The 19,846-nt window shown below is 57.7% G+C and overlaps 2 protein-coding genes across 2 annotated transcripts; both read left to right on the forward strand.

The window, feature by feature from the left end:
- The first annotated feature begins 364 nt into the window (after window positions 1–364).
- Window positions 365–4,066, forward strand: KRT19 (keratin 19). The gene is made up of 6 exons (XM_061176769.1): window positions 365–867; window positions 2,371–2,453; window positions 2,681–2,837; window positions 3,146–3,307; window positions 3,420–3,545; window positions 3,677–4,066. Exons 1-6 carry the CDS (start codon window positions 448–450, stop codon window positions 3,929–3,931), a joined length of 1,203 nt encoding a protein of 400 aa, XP_061032752.1. The 5' UTR covers window positions 365–447; the 3' UTR covers window positions 3,932–4,066.
- Window positions 4,067–9,315: 5,249 nt separating this feature from the next.
- KRT15 (keratin 15) lies at window positions 9,316–13,477 on the forward strand. Its single transcript, XM_061176768.1, has 8 exons — window positions 9,316–9,810; window positions 10,639–10,721; window positions 10,805–10,961; window positions 11,437–11,598; window positions 11,684–11,809; window positions 11,987–12,207; window positions 12,659–12,684; window positions 13,383–13,477. The coding sequence occupies exons 1-8, from the start codon at window positions 9,316–9,318 to the stop codon at window positions 13,475–13,477; spliced, it is 1,365 nt and encodes a 454-aa protein (XP_061032751.1).
- Window positions 13,478–19,846: the final 6,369 nt, after the last annotated feature.

Below are 19,846 nucleotides of genomic sequence, written 5' to 3' on the forward strand. Positions count from 1 at the left end.
TGACGTCTCGGCGTGTACTCTCAGAAAAACTGTAATTCCTGGGGGGGTGTCAAACTCTGGGTGATCTTAATGGGGGAGGGCCAGCATGTGAATTGCGGGGATATCTAAGTGTGCGTGTGGTGGGGGTGAAGATCCGAACGAGTGTGCCAGCGGGGTGTGTGGCTGGGCCTCGGCGTGGGCTGGTGTGGGGCAGCTCTCCGGAGGGCAGGAGCGTCTGGCCCCTGGGAGGGGAGAGTCGGAAGCAGAGCCGCCAGGAACTGACCAATGGGGAGAGCGCCCGTATTTGCACTCAGGAGCCTGCAAATTCCTGGGCTCTCAGATAGCCGCCCGACACCGTCCCCCCTCCCCCGCCCAACCCCGGGCATAAAAGGCGCCAGGTGAGGGCCTCGCCACTCCTCTTGCCGACTGCAGCCACTCCGACCGGTGTCGCCCGCGTCCTCCTTCGCCATGACTTCCTACAGCTATCGTCAGTCGTCGGCCACCTCGTCCTTCGGGGGTCTGGGCAGCGGCTCCATGCGCTTCGGGGCGGGAGGCGCCTTCCGCGCGCCCAGCATCCACGGGGGCTCGGGTGGCCGCGGCGTGTCGGTGTCCTCCGCCCGCTTCGTGTCCTCGTCCTCCTCCGGGGGCTACGGCGGCGGCTATGCGGGCGCCCTGGCCGGCTCCGACGGGCTGCTGGCGGGCAACGAGAAGCTCACCATGCAGAACCTCAACGACCGCCTGGCCTCCTACCTGGAGAAGGTGCGCGCCCTGGAGGAGGCCAACGACGACTTGGAGGTGAAGATCCGCGACTGGTACCAGAAGCAGGGGCCCGGGCCCGCCCGCGACTACAGCCACTACTTCAAGACCATCGAGGACCTGCGGGGCCAGGTGGGAGGCGGCCCGGCCGCGGGAAGTGCACCTGCCGCGGATACCCAGCCCCGCGGGCCGGGTGAGGCCCGAGGCGGGGGCGGCGGGCGCCAGAGCCACCTCCCGGCCGGGGCGGGAGCGAGTGTTAGGATGGGGGAGGGCCCGCAGGGTGGGGCGGAGGGAAGCCGGCCGGTGAGGAGGGGCAGGACCACGGGGCAGGAAGTGGAGGCCTGGGGTGGGGGGGTGGTGGCGGGTAAATGTGGGGGACTGGAGGGCGGGAGGAAGAAGGCGCGCCGGTCGGCTAGGCCTGGGAAAGGGGAGAGGAAGGAGGGGGAAGAGATGGGGCGCGCTGTGGGCTGCCCTGAGGTCTGGACCTGAGTCGCTGTGCAACAGGGAAATGCAAGAGTTTGGCCAGGGAGGAATCTGGTTCTCGCAGGGCCAGACCTGCCTTCTGCTGCCCCCGGTGTGAGGCCCTCTGCATTCCTTTTCTCCCGGCCGGGCGGGTCTGGTTTCCATCACGCTGAGGCTGAAGCCCCTCCCTCCGCCCAGGGGGCCACTAGGGACTTAGAGGCGCTCTAGGAAGAATGGGAGAGACCAACTCTGGCCCGTGGTCAAGGAGGGACATATGCTGTGGCCCCCGAACTGGGTAAAGGAGAGACGAATGCTGAGCTTGTGAAGACCTCTGTGGAGAGGCCCAGTGCCGTGTGGGTGGAGACCCCAGGTCCCAGCCACAGCCTCTTGCTGGGGGGCCCTCAGGGTCCTTCAGGGTGGGGCTTGGTCTCTGCCCACAGGGAACAGCTCGGAGCTGGGATCTCGGTCCAGAAGAAATGTTTCAAAAGCCAGTGGGACATTTAACAGCCTCACACGTTGGGTCTCCAAACGCACAGTCCCCACAGCGTAGGCCTGGGCCCACCCTGTGCCTGGCGTGGTGCTGGGTGCCAGGGGCCTAGACCAGACCCGTAGATGAGGGAGAGCTAGAGATGTAAACAACGAGCGTAGTGCTTTCAAACTTTATAAACTGTGACCTGCACGAGGGAATACATTTTGCCTCAAAGAGGAGGCACAAAGTGCCGGCACATAATAGATGCTCAACAGAAGGCTTTCCCTTCCCTGAAGGCAGAATGTGCTTTGAGTGGGGGTCAGACCACAGGGTGACCCCTGTGCTCCCTGCGTCTGGTTTGCGGATCACTAGAAGTTGCCTCCCTACGAGCATTTAGAGTTTCCCTGGGTGCAGGTCGTGGAGACTTTTCCCCCAGGCTTACCTCCCTGCCCTTCCCGTTTCCCCCTGGCTCAGCCTCCCTCGCAGTAGTTTCTCCTGCTCCAGCTCCCGGGCCTGGACCCATTCCAAGGCCTCCCAGAGAGCAGGCTGATGGGCAGCCTGGGGTGGCCGAGGCTTTGGTCTCCTGGCGGTGGAGGCACACAGGCACGCATACTCCTTTGCTTTTCTCTCTCCTCTGGGAAGAAAGTGGGTGGACAGTGCCCATATACTGAACTGGTGCCAACCTCCTGCCTTCCGCCTTCCAGATTCTTGGTGCCACCATTGAGAATTCCAGGATAGTCCTGCAGATCGACAACGCCCGTTTGGCTGCAGATGACTTTCGAACCAAGTGAGTGTCTCTGCCTTGGGGGCTGCAGGAGCCAGGGCAGGGGAGGGGGGCAATCTCAGGCCCTTATGGGGCTCAGTGCCGTGGGGGGAATGGACTCTGCTCTCACCCACCCCAGCTGGTCTGAAGCACACCCCATCCCCCATGGGCCCCTGAACCCAGGGGAGGTGGGCAAGTCTTCAGAGGTGCAGAGGAAATGCTGGCCTGACTGCAACTATTTCCTCTGAAAGGTTTGAGACGGAGCACGCCCTGCGAGTGAGCGTGGAGGCCGACATCAACGGCCTGCGCAGGTTGCTGGACGAGCTGACCCTGGCCAGGACCGACCTGGAGATGCAGATCGAGGGTCTGAAGGAGGAGCTGGCCTACCTCCAGAAGAACCACGAGGAGGTGGGTTTCAAGCTGGGCTTCCCATCCATCCCAGCCCAGCTTCCCAGAGCTGAGGACACTTTTTTTTAATCCTGTATCCTCTGACCGTGGCCACATTTGCTGCACCTTAGACCTGGCCCTGAGTGTGTCATGTGGATCCCAAGGGTTCCAGCAGGGGATGGTGGTGACCCCGTCTGTACCCCAGTGCTGGCTTCTAGGTCTGCACCTGAAAACCAGCCCCCCTATGGCCTGGGGGATAGGGGAGTGACGTGGCTCAGGCCCAGCAGGCTCTGGGCCCTGACATGCCCACCTCTGCTGTATCTTTCTAGGAAATCAGTGTCCTGAAGGGCCAGGTGGGAGGCCAGGTCAGCGTGGAGGTGGACTCCGCTCCGGGCATCGACCTAGCCAAGATCCTGAGCGACATGAGAAGCCAATATGAGGTCATGGCTGAGAAGAACCGGAAGGATGCTGAGGCCTGGTTCACCAGCCAGGTATGGAGGGGGAGGCAGGTGCCCCTCGGGGAGGTGGCAAGGAGAGCGGGCTTAATGCTCCCAGGCAAGGGTCTGCCTCAGCGCTTACTCCCTCTGCCTCCTCTCACTGCAGACCGAGGAGCTGAACAGGGAGGTCGCTGGCCACACGGAGCAGCTGCAGATCAGCAAGACGGAGGTCACCGACCTGCGGCGTACCCTCCAGGGTCTGGAGATCGAGCTGCAGTCTCAGCTCAGCATGGTATGTGCCCTCTGCCCTGTGGGACGCACACTCGTGTCCTTGCGGCCTCGGGCAGCCCGGATGGTGGCTGGGCCCGTGCCGTCGCTGGGCACCAGGCTCTACTGAGTCTCCTTCCCTCTCCCTGCCCTCAGAAAGCTGCCCTGGAAGGCACGCTGGCCGAAACGGAGGCTCGCTTCGGAGCCCAGCTGGCGCACATCCAGGCGCTGATCAGTGGCGTCGAAGCCCAGCTGAGCGATGTGCGTGCCGACACCGAGCGACAGAACCAGGAGTACCAGCACCTCATGGGCATCAAGTCCCGGCTGGAGCAGGAGATCACCACCTACCGAAACCTGCTGGAGGGCCAGGACGCCTACTACAACGACCTGCCCACCCCGAAGGTCCTCTGAGTCTGGCAGCCTCCTGGCCTTCCTACCCTGCTGCAGAGGGATTCCCCTGGGTAGGGGCATGGGAGGGGAGGGACCCTTATCCCTGGCTCTCCCCCTGACCTTCCAATAAAACTTTATGGCCCAGGGGAGGAAGGACGTTGAGTTTGTTATTTCAGCCCATGGCGGTGGGGGGGGAGGGGGGCCAGACCTTGGCACTGTTTAGGTTTTATTGTTTAGGTTTCATTTGGACCAGAGTCCACGCTTTCCCAGGAAAGGGGAGGGAGGGCGCTCACAAACTCCAGCTGCTACAGTAATTCCTGTTTGCAGAGGTCTTCCTGTATCTCACCTGTTCCCTAAAACAAGGTTGTTAAATAAGCATTGCTCCCATTTTACAGAGGGATAAACTAAGGCTCAGAGAGGCGAGGTGGGTTGTTGTATATATAACTGTTCTAACACATGGCAAAGGTGGGATTTGAAACTGGTTTTTGCTTCCAGATTTAGTTTTCTTTCCACTGAACTCACCCCAAGTGTTGGTGTGTGTTTGTGTATCTGTAATTAATGTTTACTGAGCACCTACTAAGTGCTATTTAATCAAACAACCCTGAAAGGTAGTATGAGTTATATCCTATAGAGTAGGAAACGGGCTCAGAGAGGTTAAGTAACTTGACCAAGGCCACGTAGCAACTACATGGCAGAGCTAGGACCAGAATTACATTTCCTGATTCTTAACCCACAGTGCCACCCCTGCACCCCGTCTCCTAGGATGACACTGCTTGTGCCATTTCCTCAGTACATTCCAGTCTTGCTCTGTGTGAAGGCCTAGGACTGGGATCCCCTGAGGCAGTTCCTCCTGACAGGTTTCTCCACCTAACTTAAGGAGAAACTGGGGCTTTGGGGTCAGGGGGCGGGCACCAACTCAGAACAGAGTTGGAGAGGGCGCCCTCGTAGGGGTGTGTGTGCGCATGCACTGACACCTCCATCCATCCCCTGGCAGCCCTGCGTAAGCCCCTTACGCCCACCAGCCCATACCTGGGCCCAGAGCCTGGAATAGGACCCAGCTGTGACCCAGACCTCCCACAGAGACCCCCAAACTGGCTTGCCTGGGGCCTGTCCTGGGCCCCCAAAGGAATGCAGGTCCCAGCTTCCTGGTACAACTCTGCCCTTGGGTTGGTATGGTCCTGCCCCTGTGGTTTACAGCTTAGCTGCCAAGAACGGAGGCCAATTAAAGGTAAATAAGTCCCACTTCCCCCAGCAGAGAGGTTCAGGCTGAGTGGGTCTGTTCAGGCCCCGTGGATCTGTCTGTGACAGCGGCCGACCCTGTGAGGGAGGGGGCTGAGTGAGGCGGAAGGTCTCTAGGGGGACAGATCGACGCTCTGCCACCTGTGCTCAGCACTGCGCTAAGGAGGCTCAGGACCCCGCCATACCTGGTGTTCATCCTGAAGGGGGTGCTTTTCTCGCCATTTTCCGTGGAGCTTGGTAGGCTCATTAGCTTACTCCAAATCACAGGCTGGTGACCCCAGAGCCCAGCTCTTCCCGCTTCCACTGCCGCAGCCCTGGGCCAGGAGCCCCTTCTGCCACCTCCCCAGCTATTCTGCTCTGGCCATCAGCACCTACAGACCCACTCTCCCACTTGACTTAGGAGGCCTTGGAGCTAGAGGCCAGAGGCCTGGCTGCACCCCCAGTCCCAGGCTGGGACTGCCCAGAGGTATTTGTCCCCTGTTCATGAAAGCCTCTGTTGTCACAGCTGAAACCCTCCCCTGTGCCCCAGAGGCCCCTGGAATGTGGCTGTGAGGCGGGGTCTGGGCCCCATACAGGTGGGGCTGGTGACTGGGTCTCAGGTCTGGGTGTCAGGAATAAAGCTTTCCTTTGTGTGCACGCGCGCGTGTGTGTGTGTGTGTGTGTGTGCGGACACTTTTCTGTCTCAGTCTGGGAGCTGAAACTAGGGGTACCGTGTTGACAGAAGCAGCTGGGATAGAGGAAAGGGAGCGAGAGGCAGGGGGAGGGGATTTGGGGGGGCAGGGTCTTTCCAGCCCTGCTGCTCATCATGACCACTTCAGTTTGCAAGCATTCCCAGTCCGTCATCTTGCTCCATCCCCGTGAGTCAGACTGGGCCAGAGTTATTTCCATTTTTCCAATTGGTAGACTGAGGCTCGGAGAGAGGAGGCTTGATTCCTCAAAGCCACATAACTAATAAATGAGAAATGAGGAATTCTCCAGGCCCCAGGGCATGCCCTCTCTCTGACCCTGGCATCTCCCTGGGGAGCGGAGGAGTGAGGGAGGATCCTAACGTCTGTGGAGGTCCCCACTCCCCCTGTGACATTGAATGCTCACCGTGGCCCTGTAGCTGGGGCCAGTGTTAACGGGGTCAGTGTTCTGTTTTTCTTTAAATTTTTTTATTGTGGTAAATACACATAACATAAACGTTACCATCTTACGCATTTCTCGGTGCACAGTCCTGTGGCAGTTCTGTGCGCTCACGTTGTTGTGCAAGCATGATTCCCCTCCGTCCTCATAACTCTTTCCATCTTGTAAAACTGAAACTTTATCCCCATTAAACTGTAACTCCTCATTCTCCCTCCCCACCCCTGGCAACCACCATTACACTTTCTGTCTCTATGATTTTGACTCTTCTTAGTACCTCATGTAAGTGGGAAAATGACCCAATTTTAAGTCAGGAACCTGGCTCGGAGATGTTAAGTCACACCCAGAGGTGGAGTCCAGCTCAGGCTCTTTCCACTGGGCTGCATCGTCCCATCCCAAGGAGGGAAGGCCGGCTCTGGGACAGTCTGTCTGCCTGCAGTGGGCAAAGGACAGAAACTGGCACAGCAACCCGGGCGGGCTGCCTGGAGGCAGGGCCCAGGTCTGCAGTCTGGGCTGGAGCCAAATGGAGCTTGATCTCCGCCCTTGCCCAGCCATCACCTTCTGGCGCTAATGAGTAGGCTCCGGCCACCCAGACCTTGAGCTCATAGGAACTGTTTGGACCGAAACCATGGATTTGTGACTGGGGCAGCTGCTGCCTGGCCTGGGCCTGAGAGTGTAGGGAAAGCCCCCTTGAGGGGCTGCTGGAGGGGAATCAGGGTGCAGAGAGAGGCTGGCTGGGGTCCAGCCCTCCCTCACCCCGGGGGTGATGGCACATAATTTTTCCCAGGGTAATTGCTGGGGCCGTAATGTCTGCAGAGGCTTTAATGAGCTATGGTTGATCTGAATTTGATTATTTTTCTTTCAGAGGAAAAGACAGTATCCTCCCACCCACGAGACAATACCTCACTGTCTGGGCCCAACACTCAGAGGCTGGCTTACTGTGATGCTGGGCAAGGAGAAGCCCACCCCCACATACCAGGAATACTCCACTACCCCTGCTCAGGTGCAGGAATCTGGGGTCTGGGGAGGGGAACACCTTCTTTTCCTGTCTCCTGTTTGAGTGGGGGGGGAGCGGTCAGAAGACCCAGTGAGTCCTGGCGATGCCCTCTTACTAGCTGTGCCACCTTATACAAATCACTTCCCTCTCTGAGCTGCAATTTCATTTCTTCTGAAATAGGGGCAGGGATCATCTTCTTAGCTGTGAGGAATAGAGGAGGCGTGGATGCAGAAGTGCTTTGTAAACTGTGAAGGATGCCGTGGAAGTAAGAATTTACTGTTATTAGAGCAATAATAACAATGACCTGCATTGCCCAATAGGTGCTGGTTATGGAAGAATATGGCAGAGTGTGACGGTCACTCACAGGGCAGATCTGATGCCCAAGGACAAAAAAAGTCCCCCCAGGTGATGGTACTTGGGAGTCCTAAGTATTGGACGTGCACCCCACTATCCGGAGCCTCAGAAGACGGGGAGCAAGGAGGAGGCAGGATGGGGGCTCTTGGGCCTCAGGGCTTCCCCGTAAGTGGGAGCTGAGAGTGCCCGTTGCCACAAGGAAACTGAGACTTGAAAGGTACCGTGTCCAAGGTTTTCCAAGCAGTGATGGGTAGAGCCAGGCTTGAAGCCAGGTCCCAGGGAATCCAGAGCTCCGTCAACTTCACGGTGCTGCAGCTGTGGTCCAGGAATCCTCCTCCTGACTCTCCAGCCTGGTCTTGCTCACTTCCCCACCCCTGGCTCTCTCTAAACCCCGCAGCCAAAGCCAGAGGGCCAGGCCACGCCTCCAGTGGCACTGCCCACAGGTATCAGGTATCCCCGGAAAGCGGGCCCCTGAGCTGGCGGCAGAGAAAAGGGCTCCCCTGAGTGTTGGACTCTCCTCTCCGGCCTCAGCATCCTGCTCTCTGAAGCGGTGCCTTGACCTTCAAGATCTCCGAGGTGTCTTGCAGCCCGCCCGCCAGGCCCCTCTATCCCCTCCCTCCTCATGGTGCTCAGGCACGTACAGCTTTCTGGATCGGGTCCCTCCCCAGCCCCGCGGTGCTTGACAGGACAAACAGGGTTAATCTAGCCCCGCTGTGCAGCGACTTGCCTCTCCCTGGAGAAAGCAGGGGCTTTCTGGAACTTGCTCCCGTCTTATCTGCAGAGGTTTGCCCCAACTCGTCCCAGGAGCAAGCAAAGGTTCAGTGACATGTAGTTGGCAGGTGGTGGGATTATCAATCAGCCCCTTGTCAGCCCTGAGCCCGCTGGCTTTTGTGAGGATGCCAGTGCCATGGGGCTGAGGGCGGGGGTGGGGGGAGCTGGAGAAGAAGGAGGGGGACTGTGGGTGGGGGAGGAGAGGAGGAGAGGGGTGGAGGAGAGGGGTCCATTTGGAGCATCAGGGAAGTGACAGATGCTGGCCCCTCCGGTCACCTCAGCTGGAACTTGACTCAGGATCCCTCTCCTGTCCTCAGCCTATCCCCGTGGGCCCTGCATTCCTCTGTGTACCTCTGCCCGCCAATCCCCAGAGCCCGCAGGCTCGCACATGGGGTCTGTGAGAGGGACCACACAGGGCAGCGATGGAAAGTGGATTCTCAAACTGAGAGCAGGGAGCCGGCCACATGCTGGCAGCAGAGAAGTCCAGCGGAGGGTGGAGTTGGCCTGAGCCTCTAAGAGTGCAGGCGGAGGCCTGGCAGATGTGATGCGAGTTTGCTCCTTTCGATTTTCTCCTGGAGTGTAGAGATGAACCTGTAATCCAAGTGTTAAAACCATGGCCCGGGGCAAAACACCGTTCATTCTGAATCATCACTTTTGTTGCATTAAAAAAAAAAAAATGAAAGCGAGAAAAGAAAAACCCCATACCAGCCACGTAGAGGTGTGCAGGTAGCTGTGTTTGTCAGGAACGCAGAAGGAGTTGGCTTCCCTTTGGAGGAGGAGACATGGTCCCACAACACCCTGGGAGGGGTATATAAGGAGCCTGGGGCTGGGGGTGACAGGCGCAGCCCTCGGGTTTCAGCCCAGCTCACGCCTCCTGCCAGCTTTGCTTGTGCCGCTGAGAGCTCAGGGCTGCTGCCTGGCCATGAGCACCACATTTCTGCAGACTTCTTCCTCCACCTTTGGGGGTGGCTCGACCTGGGGGGGTTCCCTCATGGCTGGGGGAGGAGGCTTTGGTGGGGGGAGTCTCTATGGGGGAGGTGGAAGCCGCAGTATCTCAGCTTCTTCTGCCAGGTTTGTCTCCTCGGGGTCAGCAGGGGGCTATGGGGGCGGCTTCAGTGGAGGGGCTGGTAGTGGTTTGGGTGGAGGCTTTGGAGGTGGCCTTGGAGGTGGCCTTGGAGGTGGCTTTGGTGGTGGCTTTGGTGACTTCGGCGGTGGCGGCCTCCTCTCTGGCAACGAGAAGCTCACCATGCAGAACCTCAACGAGCGCCTGGCCTCCTACCTGGAGAAGGTGCGCGCCCTGGAGGAGGCCAACGCTGACCTGGAGGTGAAGATCCACGACTGGTACCAGAGGCAACGGCCCACTGAGATCAAGGACTACAGCCCCTACTTCAAGACCATAGAAGAACTCCGAGACAAGGTGAGTCCTCAGGTGTCAGGGAGAGGGGAGCAGGTGGCTGGTGCCAGCTGCCTGGGGGAAATCCTTTCCTTCCCAGGTAATGATGTGTAACCTCGGCAAACTTGGAGCACGGGGAATGCGTTCCAGGTGTGGATGCCCGCAAACATCCGCTCAGCCTGGCAGTGCTGGGGATCCTGGCACGCTGGTCTCGACCAGTAGGGGCCGAGGTGGGGGCAGTGCTCACACCCTGCAGGGCTTTGCCTAGAGCGTTCCTTTGGTTTTTTTTGCAAGAACGAAGGTGTAGAGATGAACCTCAGGTTCTAGGAGTCCAGAACGCCAGGACTGCCTGCCTCACCCTTCGAATGTCTTGGGTGGCAAAAGCACTGTTGGACCTTAGGAGACCTGGAACTGGGTATGGGCTCTGCCAGTCACTCACTCACCCTTCACTCACCTGCAGCAGTTTCTGCAGCTGCCCTCCAGTTTCCCCCTGACTGGAATGTTCTGTCGATGCATGGCTGTGTTAAGGTGTGCAGGAGGCTGGCGGCCATGAGTTGTTTACAGGGGAGGCTGGTGGAGTACCCCCAAGAGGGCACCCTCTCCAGGCCAGGCAGTTTCCACAGGGGGTTCCCTGCAACCCTGGCTCCTTGGTCTTTCATGTTCTGGAGACGAGGAGGGTGGCTTGGGGCAGACCAAGTGGTGGCCTGGACTCTGCCCCGGGGTCCTACAGGCTTCCGTTGCTGGTGTCAGAGGGGAGATGTTTAGTGAGGGGTCCCGCCTGGGGTGCAGGGCGGGGAGAGCAGCAGGGAAGAGGGAGGGGTCCTCTAGACACCAGCTCCCTGTCTCCCGCAGATCCTGGCGGCCACCGTCGACAACTCCCGGGTTATCCTGGAGATTGACAACGCCAGGTTGGCTGCGGATGACTTCAGACTCAAGTATGCTCTCTCTGCCCCCTCTCCCGACTCAAGCGGCCCAGACCCCTCATCCTTCCTCACCTGGGTTCCCTCTTCCTTTCCAGGTATGAGAACGAGCTGGCCCTGCGCCAGAGCGTGGAGGCTGACATCAACGGCCTGCGCCGGGTGCTGGACGAGCTGACCCTGGCAAAGACCGACCTGGAGCTGCAGACTGAGAGCCTGAACGAGGAGCTGGCCTACCTCCGGAAGAACCACGAGGAGGTGAGAGCCAGGCAGTGGCTGGGGCTGATGGGAGGCAGAGTGGGGCCTCTGGGGTCTCCTCATAGTTGGGGGAAGGGCTTCGTGGTTCAGATATGCACGCCCCCCAACACAGGGGTCCCCATGGAGAGGAAGGGGCACTGTCGACCCAGACCCCTTTTCTCCTCTGATCCATAGCCAGGCCAGGCGGCCAGTGGGCACTGCTGTCCTGATTTGCTTCATGAACTCACACAAGGGCCCTACCGTCTTGAGGTCTTCCCTCGGCAGGACCTAGAGAGGAGGAGGGACCCTTAGTGCTGAGGCGCTCGTGCGATCAAAACTCTTCATGCGCAGTGGGAAACAGGGCCCCGGGGTGGGTACGGGGCAGAGCCAGCGTCACGTGGTGAGTTAGGGATGGAGCCGGGATTGGCACGTGGGACCCCAGACTCGGCTCTGGCTTCCGCCCTCTGTCTCTGAATGGGCCCCACCCACCCTGCAGGAGATGAAGGAGTTCAGCAACCAGCTGGCCGGCCAGGTCAACGTAGAGATGGACGCAGCACCGGGCGTGGACCTGACCCGCGTGCTGTTGGAGATGAGGGAGCAGTACGAGGCCATGGCGGAGAAGAACCGCCGGGATGCCGAGGCCTGGTTCTTCAGCAAGGTGGGCCTGACCTGCCAGCCCCGCTCCAGCTCCCTGAGCTCCTGGGAGGCCCGTGGAGCTCACTTGTCTTGTGCGTGACCTACAGACAGAGGAGCTGAATGAGGAGGTGGCCTCCAACACAGAGATGATCCAGACCAGCAAGACGGAGATCGTAGACCTGAGACGCACGATGCAGGGGCTGGAGATGGAGCTGCAGTCCCAGCTCAGCATGGTCTGGCTCCCACCCCACCCACTCCAGCCTCTCCCACCCTCCATGGCTGTGTAAGCCTTGGCGTTCCCAAGCTCCCTTTGGGGGTGTTCCTTGCGATCCATTCAGCCCCTCTCCCCAGGCCCTCGGCGGCTTCCTGTCTAGCCTGATGTGATGTCTGTTGGTCTGCTGCCCCACCAGAAAGCCGGGCTGGAGAGCACGCTGGCGGAGACCGAGTGCCGCTACGCCCTGCAGCTGCAGCAGATCCAGGGCCTCATCAGCAGCATCGAGGCCCAGCTGAGCGAGCTCCGCAGTGAGATGGAGTGCCAGAACCAGGAGTACAAGATGCTGCTGGACATCAAGGCGCGGCTGGAGCAGGAGATCGCCACCTACCGCAGCCTGCTGGAGGGCCAGGACTCCAGGCAGGGGCTCGGGTGCAGGGAGCAGTGAGGGAGGGGCCAGTTGTGGTTGAGGGGGCAGAGTCATCTTAAGTGCAGCGTCTACAGTGAAAAGAGAACAGAACAAGGAGTAAGAGGTTCTGGACTCTGCGCTCTGGTCTTTGGCCGTTACCTTGGGCAGGTCATGTCACCTCTCTGGACCTGTGTGCCTTCTGTAAATGATAGCAATTGGGCTCGTGGTCTTGGATTTAAGGCTGGTTCCATTTCCAGCATGAAATAGATGGGGTGTTATCATAGATCAGAATTTGTGTGCTTGGGGGTGGCTCTCAGGATGTCCCAGGCTTTAGAGAAGTCAGATGTGGGAGTGAGGGTGGTGTGAGGGCTGGAGAGGACGGCTTAGCTGTCTCCCAGGGCCTCCTGTAGGCAGACCTGAGCTTTTGTCCGTTGCTTACATCTGCTTCCCCCTCTCTTTCAGGATGGCTGGCATTGGTACCAGAGAAGGTAAGAGGCTTCACTCTTTTTTTTTTTTTTTTTTTTTTCTGGCCACACTGGGCGGCATGTGGGATCTTAGTTCCCCGACCAGGGATTGAACCCGTGCCCCCTGCAGTGGAAGTGTGGAGACTTAAGCACTGAACCGCCAGAGAAGTCCAAGAGACTTAACTCTTCCTGAGTTGAGGGGAGAGGGAAGCTATTGAAGCCACAATTCTTCTTGGAACGGGGAGGAAGGTGAAAGAGGCCAAGCATCCCAATAGGGTGGGGACATGCCCATTCCAGTAGGTACCTCTTCCCCAGTGGGACCCCTCTATCAGCCCCAGGTAGGGTTGGGATTGAAGATTTACTCAGAACCTTCCAGGATGAGTAAGCTTTGTCCAGGGCATAGCACCCCCCCTGCCTCCCCCCCACCCCGCCCACCCCACCTTCATGCACTTATGGTAAGATGCCCATGATTAATTTCTGTTTATGTACAGCTTAAAAGCCCTAACATTCTTGCTCAGTGCAGAGCATACCTGCCGCTGCCACCGCCAATCTCTTTGACGAGTGATTCAGCACCAGTCCTCCTGGCAGCTCTGGGAGGATGGGCCAATGGCCATTATCAGGGGTGCTGTGCAGTTCTCTCAGAGCTCAGCCAAGGTCCTGGCCCCTTGGGAGGGAGGACAGGGAGAGTCTCCCACTCTAAAGCTTGCCTCTTCTTTCTACAGCCTCCCTGGGAGGTGGTGGCAGCGGCAAAGTCCGTATCAACGTTGAGGAGTCAGTGGATGGGAAGGTGGTTTCTTCTCGAAAGAGAGACATCTAAGTGCCCAGCGCAGGAGAGACACCCCCGTCATCCCCACCCTCCCCAGGCTGAGTGGACAGCTGGCCGGAGGGACCAGAAAAGCAAACTCCAGGCCCTGCCTTCAGAGGGTCCAGCTCAAGGGGTCCCTCATCTCCTAGTGGGGTGCTTCACATGCTTTCCCGGACCCCGCTCCAGCTTTCCCACCTCCCTTAGAGCAGGGAGGTGCAAGAAACAGCTGTATTGTGTAACAAGCTCATAGTTTGTACCATGTCCATGCAATAAAGAATTGCTTTTCCTTTTGCAAATATCTCTTGGTAGTATGTCCAGTTTTTCTTGTTGGTGGCCTCTGAGGAAGCCCAGGGCCCACGCGCTGCCATCTGCCCCTGACTTTGAACTCGTCCCTGCGCGGTCACTCTTTGGGTTACCTGGGGCGCCTGGGACAAATCAGGTGGCTCAGATGACTTGCTGTCTTGCTTACCCCATTTAGTGATCACGGAAGCAGGATGCGGGGTTCCTTAGAGCAGTGTGTTGTACTTAGCACAGGGCTGGACACATGGACTAATCACTTACTGGATGGTTGACTGAATAGATGGCTCTGGTTCGCCACTGTATGGTTGGCACTGTGCTAGGCACCCCCACCTATGGGTCTCATTTAATCAACTGCCGGTGGTCAGGATTTATTATTCCATCTTAGAGATGAGGGAACTTAGAGAAACTTACAGATGAGGAAGTCAGGCTGATGGCTTGCCCAGAGGCCTCGTGGATGGATAGTAAGCAGCAGGGCTGGGGCTGGGCCCCACACCTGTATGACTCCAAGACCAGGGCTTGTTCTGGGACCCCAGGCCCTGGTTCTTCACAGCTCATTGCCAGGACCTTCCTCCTTGCTTCTGGCCCTCACCATATGTACCCCCTGAACCTCCCCTCTTTTCCAGCCAGGCACACCTGACCTCCAGAGCGGCTGAGCCAGTTACCCTCTCTGGCCCCCTGCAAAGCTGGTCCCCATCCCCTCCGAAGCTGCCATCTCCCCACAAAGCACTGAAAGTGCCCAGAGGGAAAAACACCAGCTCCAGGAAGTCCTCCCTGATTTCTCCAAGCTTAAGTCCAAAGCAACACCAACCCCTACTTGCCCTTCTCTGTCTAAATCCTGCTCCTGCTCTCCTGTCACCAGTCTCCACCTGAGGGCTCATTAGAGCAGCGATATCCATGCACACCTGATTTGTTGCTTCTGGTTTGGGGCTGTTTCCTCTGGGATTCATAGCCCCTGATAGAGGGCAGGGAATGAGGAAGTGGAGAACTCTGGGTGCCATGGCTGGGCTGGGCTCCGGTGAGGATTGCGGGGAGAGGGAGAACCGGTTTCTTTGTTCTGCTGGGAAGAGCAGGTAGGAGGTGCCGCTGTTCTCCTTAGAATCAGATCATTTGGGAGGAGGGCCAGGCCCTCTGAGAGGGAACCCGTAGGTCTCGCTGGGTACAACTCCTCACCCAGCAGCCATGGCTGGAGAGAAGGTGGCATCTGTTCTTTCTGGGGGAGATTTAATCTAGAATGTGTCTCCTGAGTACACACTTTGAGGCCAGATTTCCCTGGGGCCGGAGGAAGGAAAGGGAATTTATTAAGTGTCTGCACACTGCCAGGCTCTGGGCAGGGCATTCAACGGATGGCATCTCATTTACTCTCCAGACAGCTTTTGAAGCTGGGGGTCAGACTTCAGCGGCAGTTTTCAGAAGAGGAAACCGAGGCCCAGCGAAGCTCAGTCACTTGAATGAAGCCATAAACTAGGAAATAGTGAAACTGGGTTTGGGACGGTCTCTCTGATTCCAGACCTTTGCTTTTCCCTGGATGCCATAAGGGTGACAGAAGCTGGCAACACCTTCCTTGGAGGGTATGCTGGTCTGAAACCCATTTCTTCTTTTTTTTTTAATATTTATTTATTTGGTTGTGCCGGGTCTTAGTGGCAGCAGGCAGGCTACTTAGTTGCTGCATGCATGTGGGATCTAGTTCCCTGACCAGGGATCGAACCCAGGCCCCCTGCATTGGGAGCACAGAGTCTTATCCACTGCGCCACCAGGGAAGTCCCTGAAACCCATTTCTTAACCTCTAGGGGCAGCCTGTTCAAGTGTCACACAGCCATTACAGTCAGAAAGGTTGTTGTCACATGCCACCTTGGTCTGTCACGCTGTGGTTCAAGCCCAGAGCACCAGGTTCCATGTCCCCAGCATCCTGGGATCAGCCAGGCTCCTTTTGGGAACTCTCCGACCCCACTGAGGCCGGGCTGCTGCTCCTGCCTCGCCGACTTCCGGGCCTCTGTTGAGCGGTCTCAGGCCTTCTAAACAGCCACCGAAGAGTCTTCTTTGCTTGCGAAAATAACCACATCTGCAAAGGTGCAGGGTGTCATGGGGGCTCAGCCCTCATCCAGTGAGCCTTCTCTCTGGGCCAGATCCTGAGCTGGGGGTGGGTGGGAAGGGGAGGCTGCTTCTATCTCCCCCGAGTTCCCATTCTTGCTCTGCTGGGATTCAGGGACAGGCTATCAGAGAAGCCTTTGGAACTTGCCAAGTCCTGTCCCCTGCCTGACCGTGGAGTGAGATGCCCACACCTAGGGATAGCTCATGCCTGGCTGAGCCCTTAAATCATCTTCGGGGCAGTGACAGCCCGTTTCCTGCCCCTGGATGGAGGTGGGGCTGGCTTTCCAGCCAATCCGGGAAGCAGGCAGCAGGCCTTTCTCCTCCCCACAGAGAGGGCAGCTTTGGGACTAGGGATTAGGGCCCCGGGCGTGTCCTGTGTTCAGGCTGGCCTTCCCAGAGCAGGCGTGGGGCATGCCCACCCCTCTCTCCCTGAGGACTTTGGTCCCTGTTCTCCTCCGGGTCTCAGTTTCCGCATCTTTAAATGGAGGCGTCTGACTGGACGAGATGATCTCGAGGTTGTCTATGAGCTGCTCTGCGTCCTGGGACCTCAGCAGGGAGCCTGGCCTGTGGGGTCTGTGACAGCAGGGGCTGTGTCCGTACCCTGCACTGCTGAGTCCTCAGAGGGGTAGCTCAACAAATGGCTGTTGCACGAAGGCATGAACTTTCTTCTCTTTTGCTCTTTCTTGCCTCAGACATGGCTCTTGACATTCACTCATGTCTTGGGCATGTGCCCACCTGGGGGTCACCTGTCCCTCTGTGGGCAGCTGGCGGCACGAGGGGAAATAAGGAGGCGGCAGCTTTTCCCATGAGATTTGCAGCTGGGGTGACCCCGCTTGATACCATTCCTGCTAGATATTCCTTCTCATCTAAAGCCAGCAGACAGCGTGTCTCCGAAACAGCTTCTCGGACGGTTAGCCAGAGCTCCCCTGTGCCAGGAGCAGTATTTGGAGGACAAAGTCCTTGTCTTCAGGGAATGTAAGACTGAGTGGGGGAAATAAGACAGGAACGCCACCAACTGTCACATGTCTGGTTGCCGTGGGTGCCGTGCTGGCTGCAGAGACCAGAGAGGGAGGCAAAGCAACGAGCTGGCCCTGGATGGAGGAGGCCCAGAAGAATTCTCCGACGGGTCATCTAACAAGGAGAAGCTCGCATTTCCTCATTTGTAACAGGGAGGGAGGAGTAACCTTCCGCCTGCCGGGAGCGCCTGTGGGTCAGGTGCTCCTCAAATACTAACTCATCTAATGCCTATTTTTCAGTTGCGGTCACCGAGGCACTGAAAGGTTGAGTAACGTTCCCAAGGTCACACAGCCAGTCTGTGGCAGAAGTAGGGTTGAAGCAGGTCCACCTAATTCAAAGCCTTTGCTGGCCTCGCTGGGTTTCTGGGGAACCCTGGTGGTATAAAAGGGATTTTAGAAAGCTGATTATGTAGAAACGTGAAGCCCCGAGGCCTTGAGGCTAGTCTGGAGAAGGCTCCTGAGGATTGCTGTGTCAAGCAGGTGTCTCTGAGGGTGGAGGGCTGCCAGAGGGCCCGGGTCCACCGTCTGGGGTGGGTCTGCCTTTCACAAGAGACCCCTCCCCTGGGGGAGCCTTAGGACCCTTTGGGAGGTGGTCAGCCAGCCTGGGCTCCAGGCCCCCTGTTGTCCAGGGAGAGAGGGAAGGAGGGAGGAGCCTGACCCAAGATTCAAGCAAGGACCGCTGGGTTAGGAGCTGGGGGATGAGGTCTAGGCCTCAGCTTTGCAGATGAACAATCTGGTGACTCTGGATAAATTTTGGAGAACAAGAGCCTCAGAGGGCATTGCTGAAGGAAACTTAGAAGTCATTTCAACATAAGGCCCGCAATGAATCAGTGGTAGAGCTAGAGATCCATGCATTACTCTTCCCTTCCCACTGCCCTGGGCCTTGGCATTCTGGGTCTCAGTTTTTCCCACGTGTGAAATGAAGGAGTTGGATGGGGAATTTCCTACGACAATTTAGGCTTTGACATTTTGCGTTGAGTAAGTACCCTTACAAGCCCCCGAGCTTTGGAGCTCACATCAGGCCAGATGGCAGACAGGCTGACCATCAGGCCAACAGCTGCACAGGCCTAACCACTGTGGGATGCAGGACCATCCACCAGCTGGGTCTTGGGTGACAGGAGGCCTGAGAATGGAGAGGGCAAGAGAGAAGGCCCTCTGGATGGGACAGCGCTAACACTGGCCTGAAAGGGATTGACCAGGCAGTAGTTAAGGGCGCAGACCCTAGAGCCAGAGGTTTGAATCTCGGCTCTGACATACTCAAGTTTGGGCAATGTAGTTAACCTCTCTGGGCCTTTGTTTCCTCATCTGCAAAAAGGATACAATAACAATAGCAGAGTTGTTTCAAGGACCAAATGAAGTCATGCATGTAGAGTGTTTCACACAGTATTCAGAAATGTTAGCTAGTGTTATTTTATTATCTTTTAACACATACAGACTGGAACCCTCAGAGATCAGACACTGAGTTTGCAGCAAGGCTCCAAGACATCAACCGGTGGGGTAGAGAGAGCCAGATGCCAGTTTAAATCTTGACTTCATGGTGACCTTGGACTAGTGACTTAGCTTCCCTGAACCTCAGCTGCCGCATCTATAAAATGGGGCGAATAAAACCCCTCTCCTGTTGTTGTGTGACAACCTGTTAAGCTCAGCTTCCTCTGCAGGGATCACTCATAAATGGGGCTTTCCCTCCCCTTCCCTGGAAACGTTATAGCGGAGGTGATTTTGCCAGAAAGCAAAGAAGGAAGCTTTAGACATGTGGGCAGTGCCTCAGCCCCAGCACTCTGTCCTGCCCCATTTGGACAAGGGCTGGGAGAGGAGAAATGGGGTCCCCAGGATGGGTCTCTACCCAGCTCCTTCAGTAGCGCTGGCATGTGTCCCCCAGCCCCATGGGCCCTGGGGTTCACTTGGGGTCAGAGGAAGGCATTCATGTGTCAAGGCATCACATACCCTGCTCGGGAGGGGTGCAGAGGGGCCGTGCCCTGACCCTGTGAGGGAGGCATGTCCTGGCCACCATGGGGCTTTGGAGGATCTGTGGTTATTGTTCCTCTAAGAGGCGTTGGCTGAACCTGCTCTTCAGCCCCAGGAGGATTGTCATTCCAGGTCTGGCAGGTTCCATTAATCACCTTCTTGTCAGTTTTGATCCCCACTGAGAGAGCGAGGGCTCCTGCTTTGGGCTGAATCACACATTTTCAGAGACAGAGCTGAGCCATCAGTTTGGGCAGGAAGGCCGGGCAGGGCCAGGGGTCAGCCTGAATCCCTGGCCTCCCCGTGGTCTTAGAGCACCGCAGCCTGGCCTGGCTCTCTCCCTGACACTGACACCCGCTGGGGGAAACGCAGGCCCACTTCCCTACCCATAGAAAACAAAGGCCAAGAAAGCCCTGACTCCGAGCCCTCCTTTCTGGTCTTGCTGAATCAGCGAGGGGGCTTCCAGGACAACCTCAAGCCTGTGCCACCTCCCCCCAGCTCTTGGCCTATCCCACCCAGCCCCGCAGGCAGCTCCCAGGAGGCCATTCACGGCAACCTTGGCCCCCTTGGTGAGTGGAGGCTTGGAGCCCGAGTCCAGTGTCCTGCACTCTCAGCCCTGGAAACTCTCCTTCTCTCCCGGGCTTCTGAGAGGCCAGCTCAAGGCCCATTTCTTTTTTCTTTCAGCCTGAGTGGTGAGGCCTCCTCCACCGGCTTCCTAAGTAGACCCTGAGTTTCAGTCACATCCCAGGCTCCTCGGCAGAGACCCTGGCCCCAGGCTCTAGGTCACATCCTCTATGTGGCCTCTTGGTCAAACACTTACAAGCTGGGGCAGGTGTCATGTGGTTGGGGGGCTAGAAAGAGCCCTGCTCAGTATTATAAGACTTGCTTTCTGGACATGGCTATGGCTCTGTGGCTGCTATAGTGGAGTAATTAAACCCATGGGCCAGGCTGACCTAGGGCTTTTTGACCTCGACACTACTGACCTTCTGGGCTGGAGAATTCTTTGGGGCAGGGG

Source organism: Eubalaena glacialis, chromosome 19 (genome assembly GCF_028564815.1).
Source record: "Eubalaena glacialis isolate mEubGla1 chromosome 19, mEubGla1.1.hap2.+ XY, whole genome shotgun sequence".
Lineage (NCBI taxonomy): Eukaryota > Metazoa > Chordata > Mammalia > Artiodactyla > Balaenidae > Eubalaena > Eubalaena glacialis.

What these genes read in the sequence shown, in the direction of transcription:
- KRT15 (XM_061176768.1), top strand. Translation starts at nt 9,316, where the DNA reads ATGAGCACCACATTTCTGCAGACTTCTTCCTCCACCTTTGGGGGTGGC. An exon ending in CTGGAGGGCCAGGACTCCAG is followed by an intron (nt 12,208 to 12,658) that starts GCAGGGGCTCGG and finishes CCTCTCTTTCAG; the next exon opens with GATGGCTGGCATTGGTACCA. An exon ending in TGGCATTGGTACCAGAGAAG is followed by an intron (nt 12,685 to 13,382) that starts GTAAGAGGCTTC and finishes TTCTTTCTACAG; the next exon opens with CCTCCCTGGGAGGTGGTGGC.
- KRT19 (XM_061176769.1), top strand. Translation starts at nt 448, where the DNA reads ATGACTTCCTACAGCTATCGTCAGTCGTCGGCCACCTCGTCCTTCGGG. An exon ending in TCGAGGACCTGCGGGGCCAG is followed by an intron (nt 868 to 2,370) that starts GTGGGAGGCGGC and finishes TCCGCCTTCCAG; the next exon opens with ATTCTTGGTGCCACCATTGA. An exon ending in AGGCCTGGTTCACCAGCCAG is followed by an intron (nt 3,308 to 3,419) that starts GTATGGAGGGGG and finishes CTCTCACTGCAG; the next exon opens with ACCGAGGAGCTGAACAGGGA.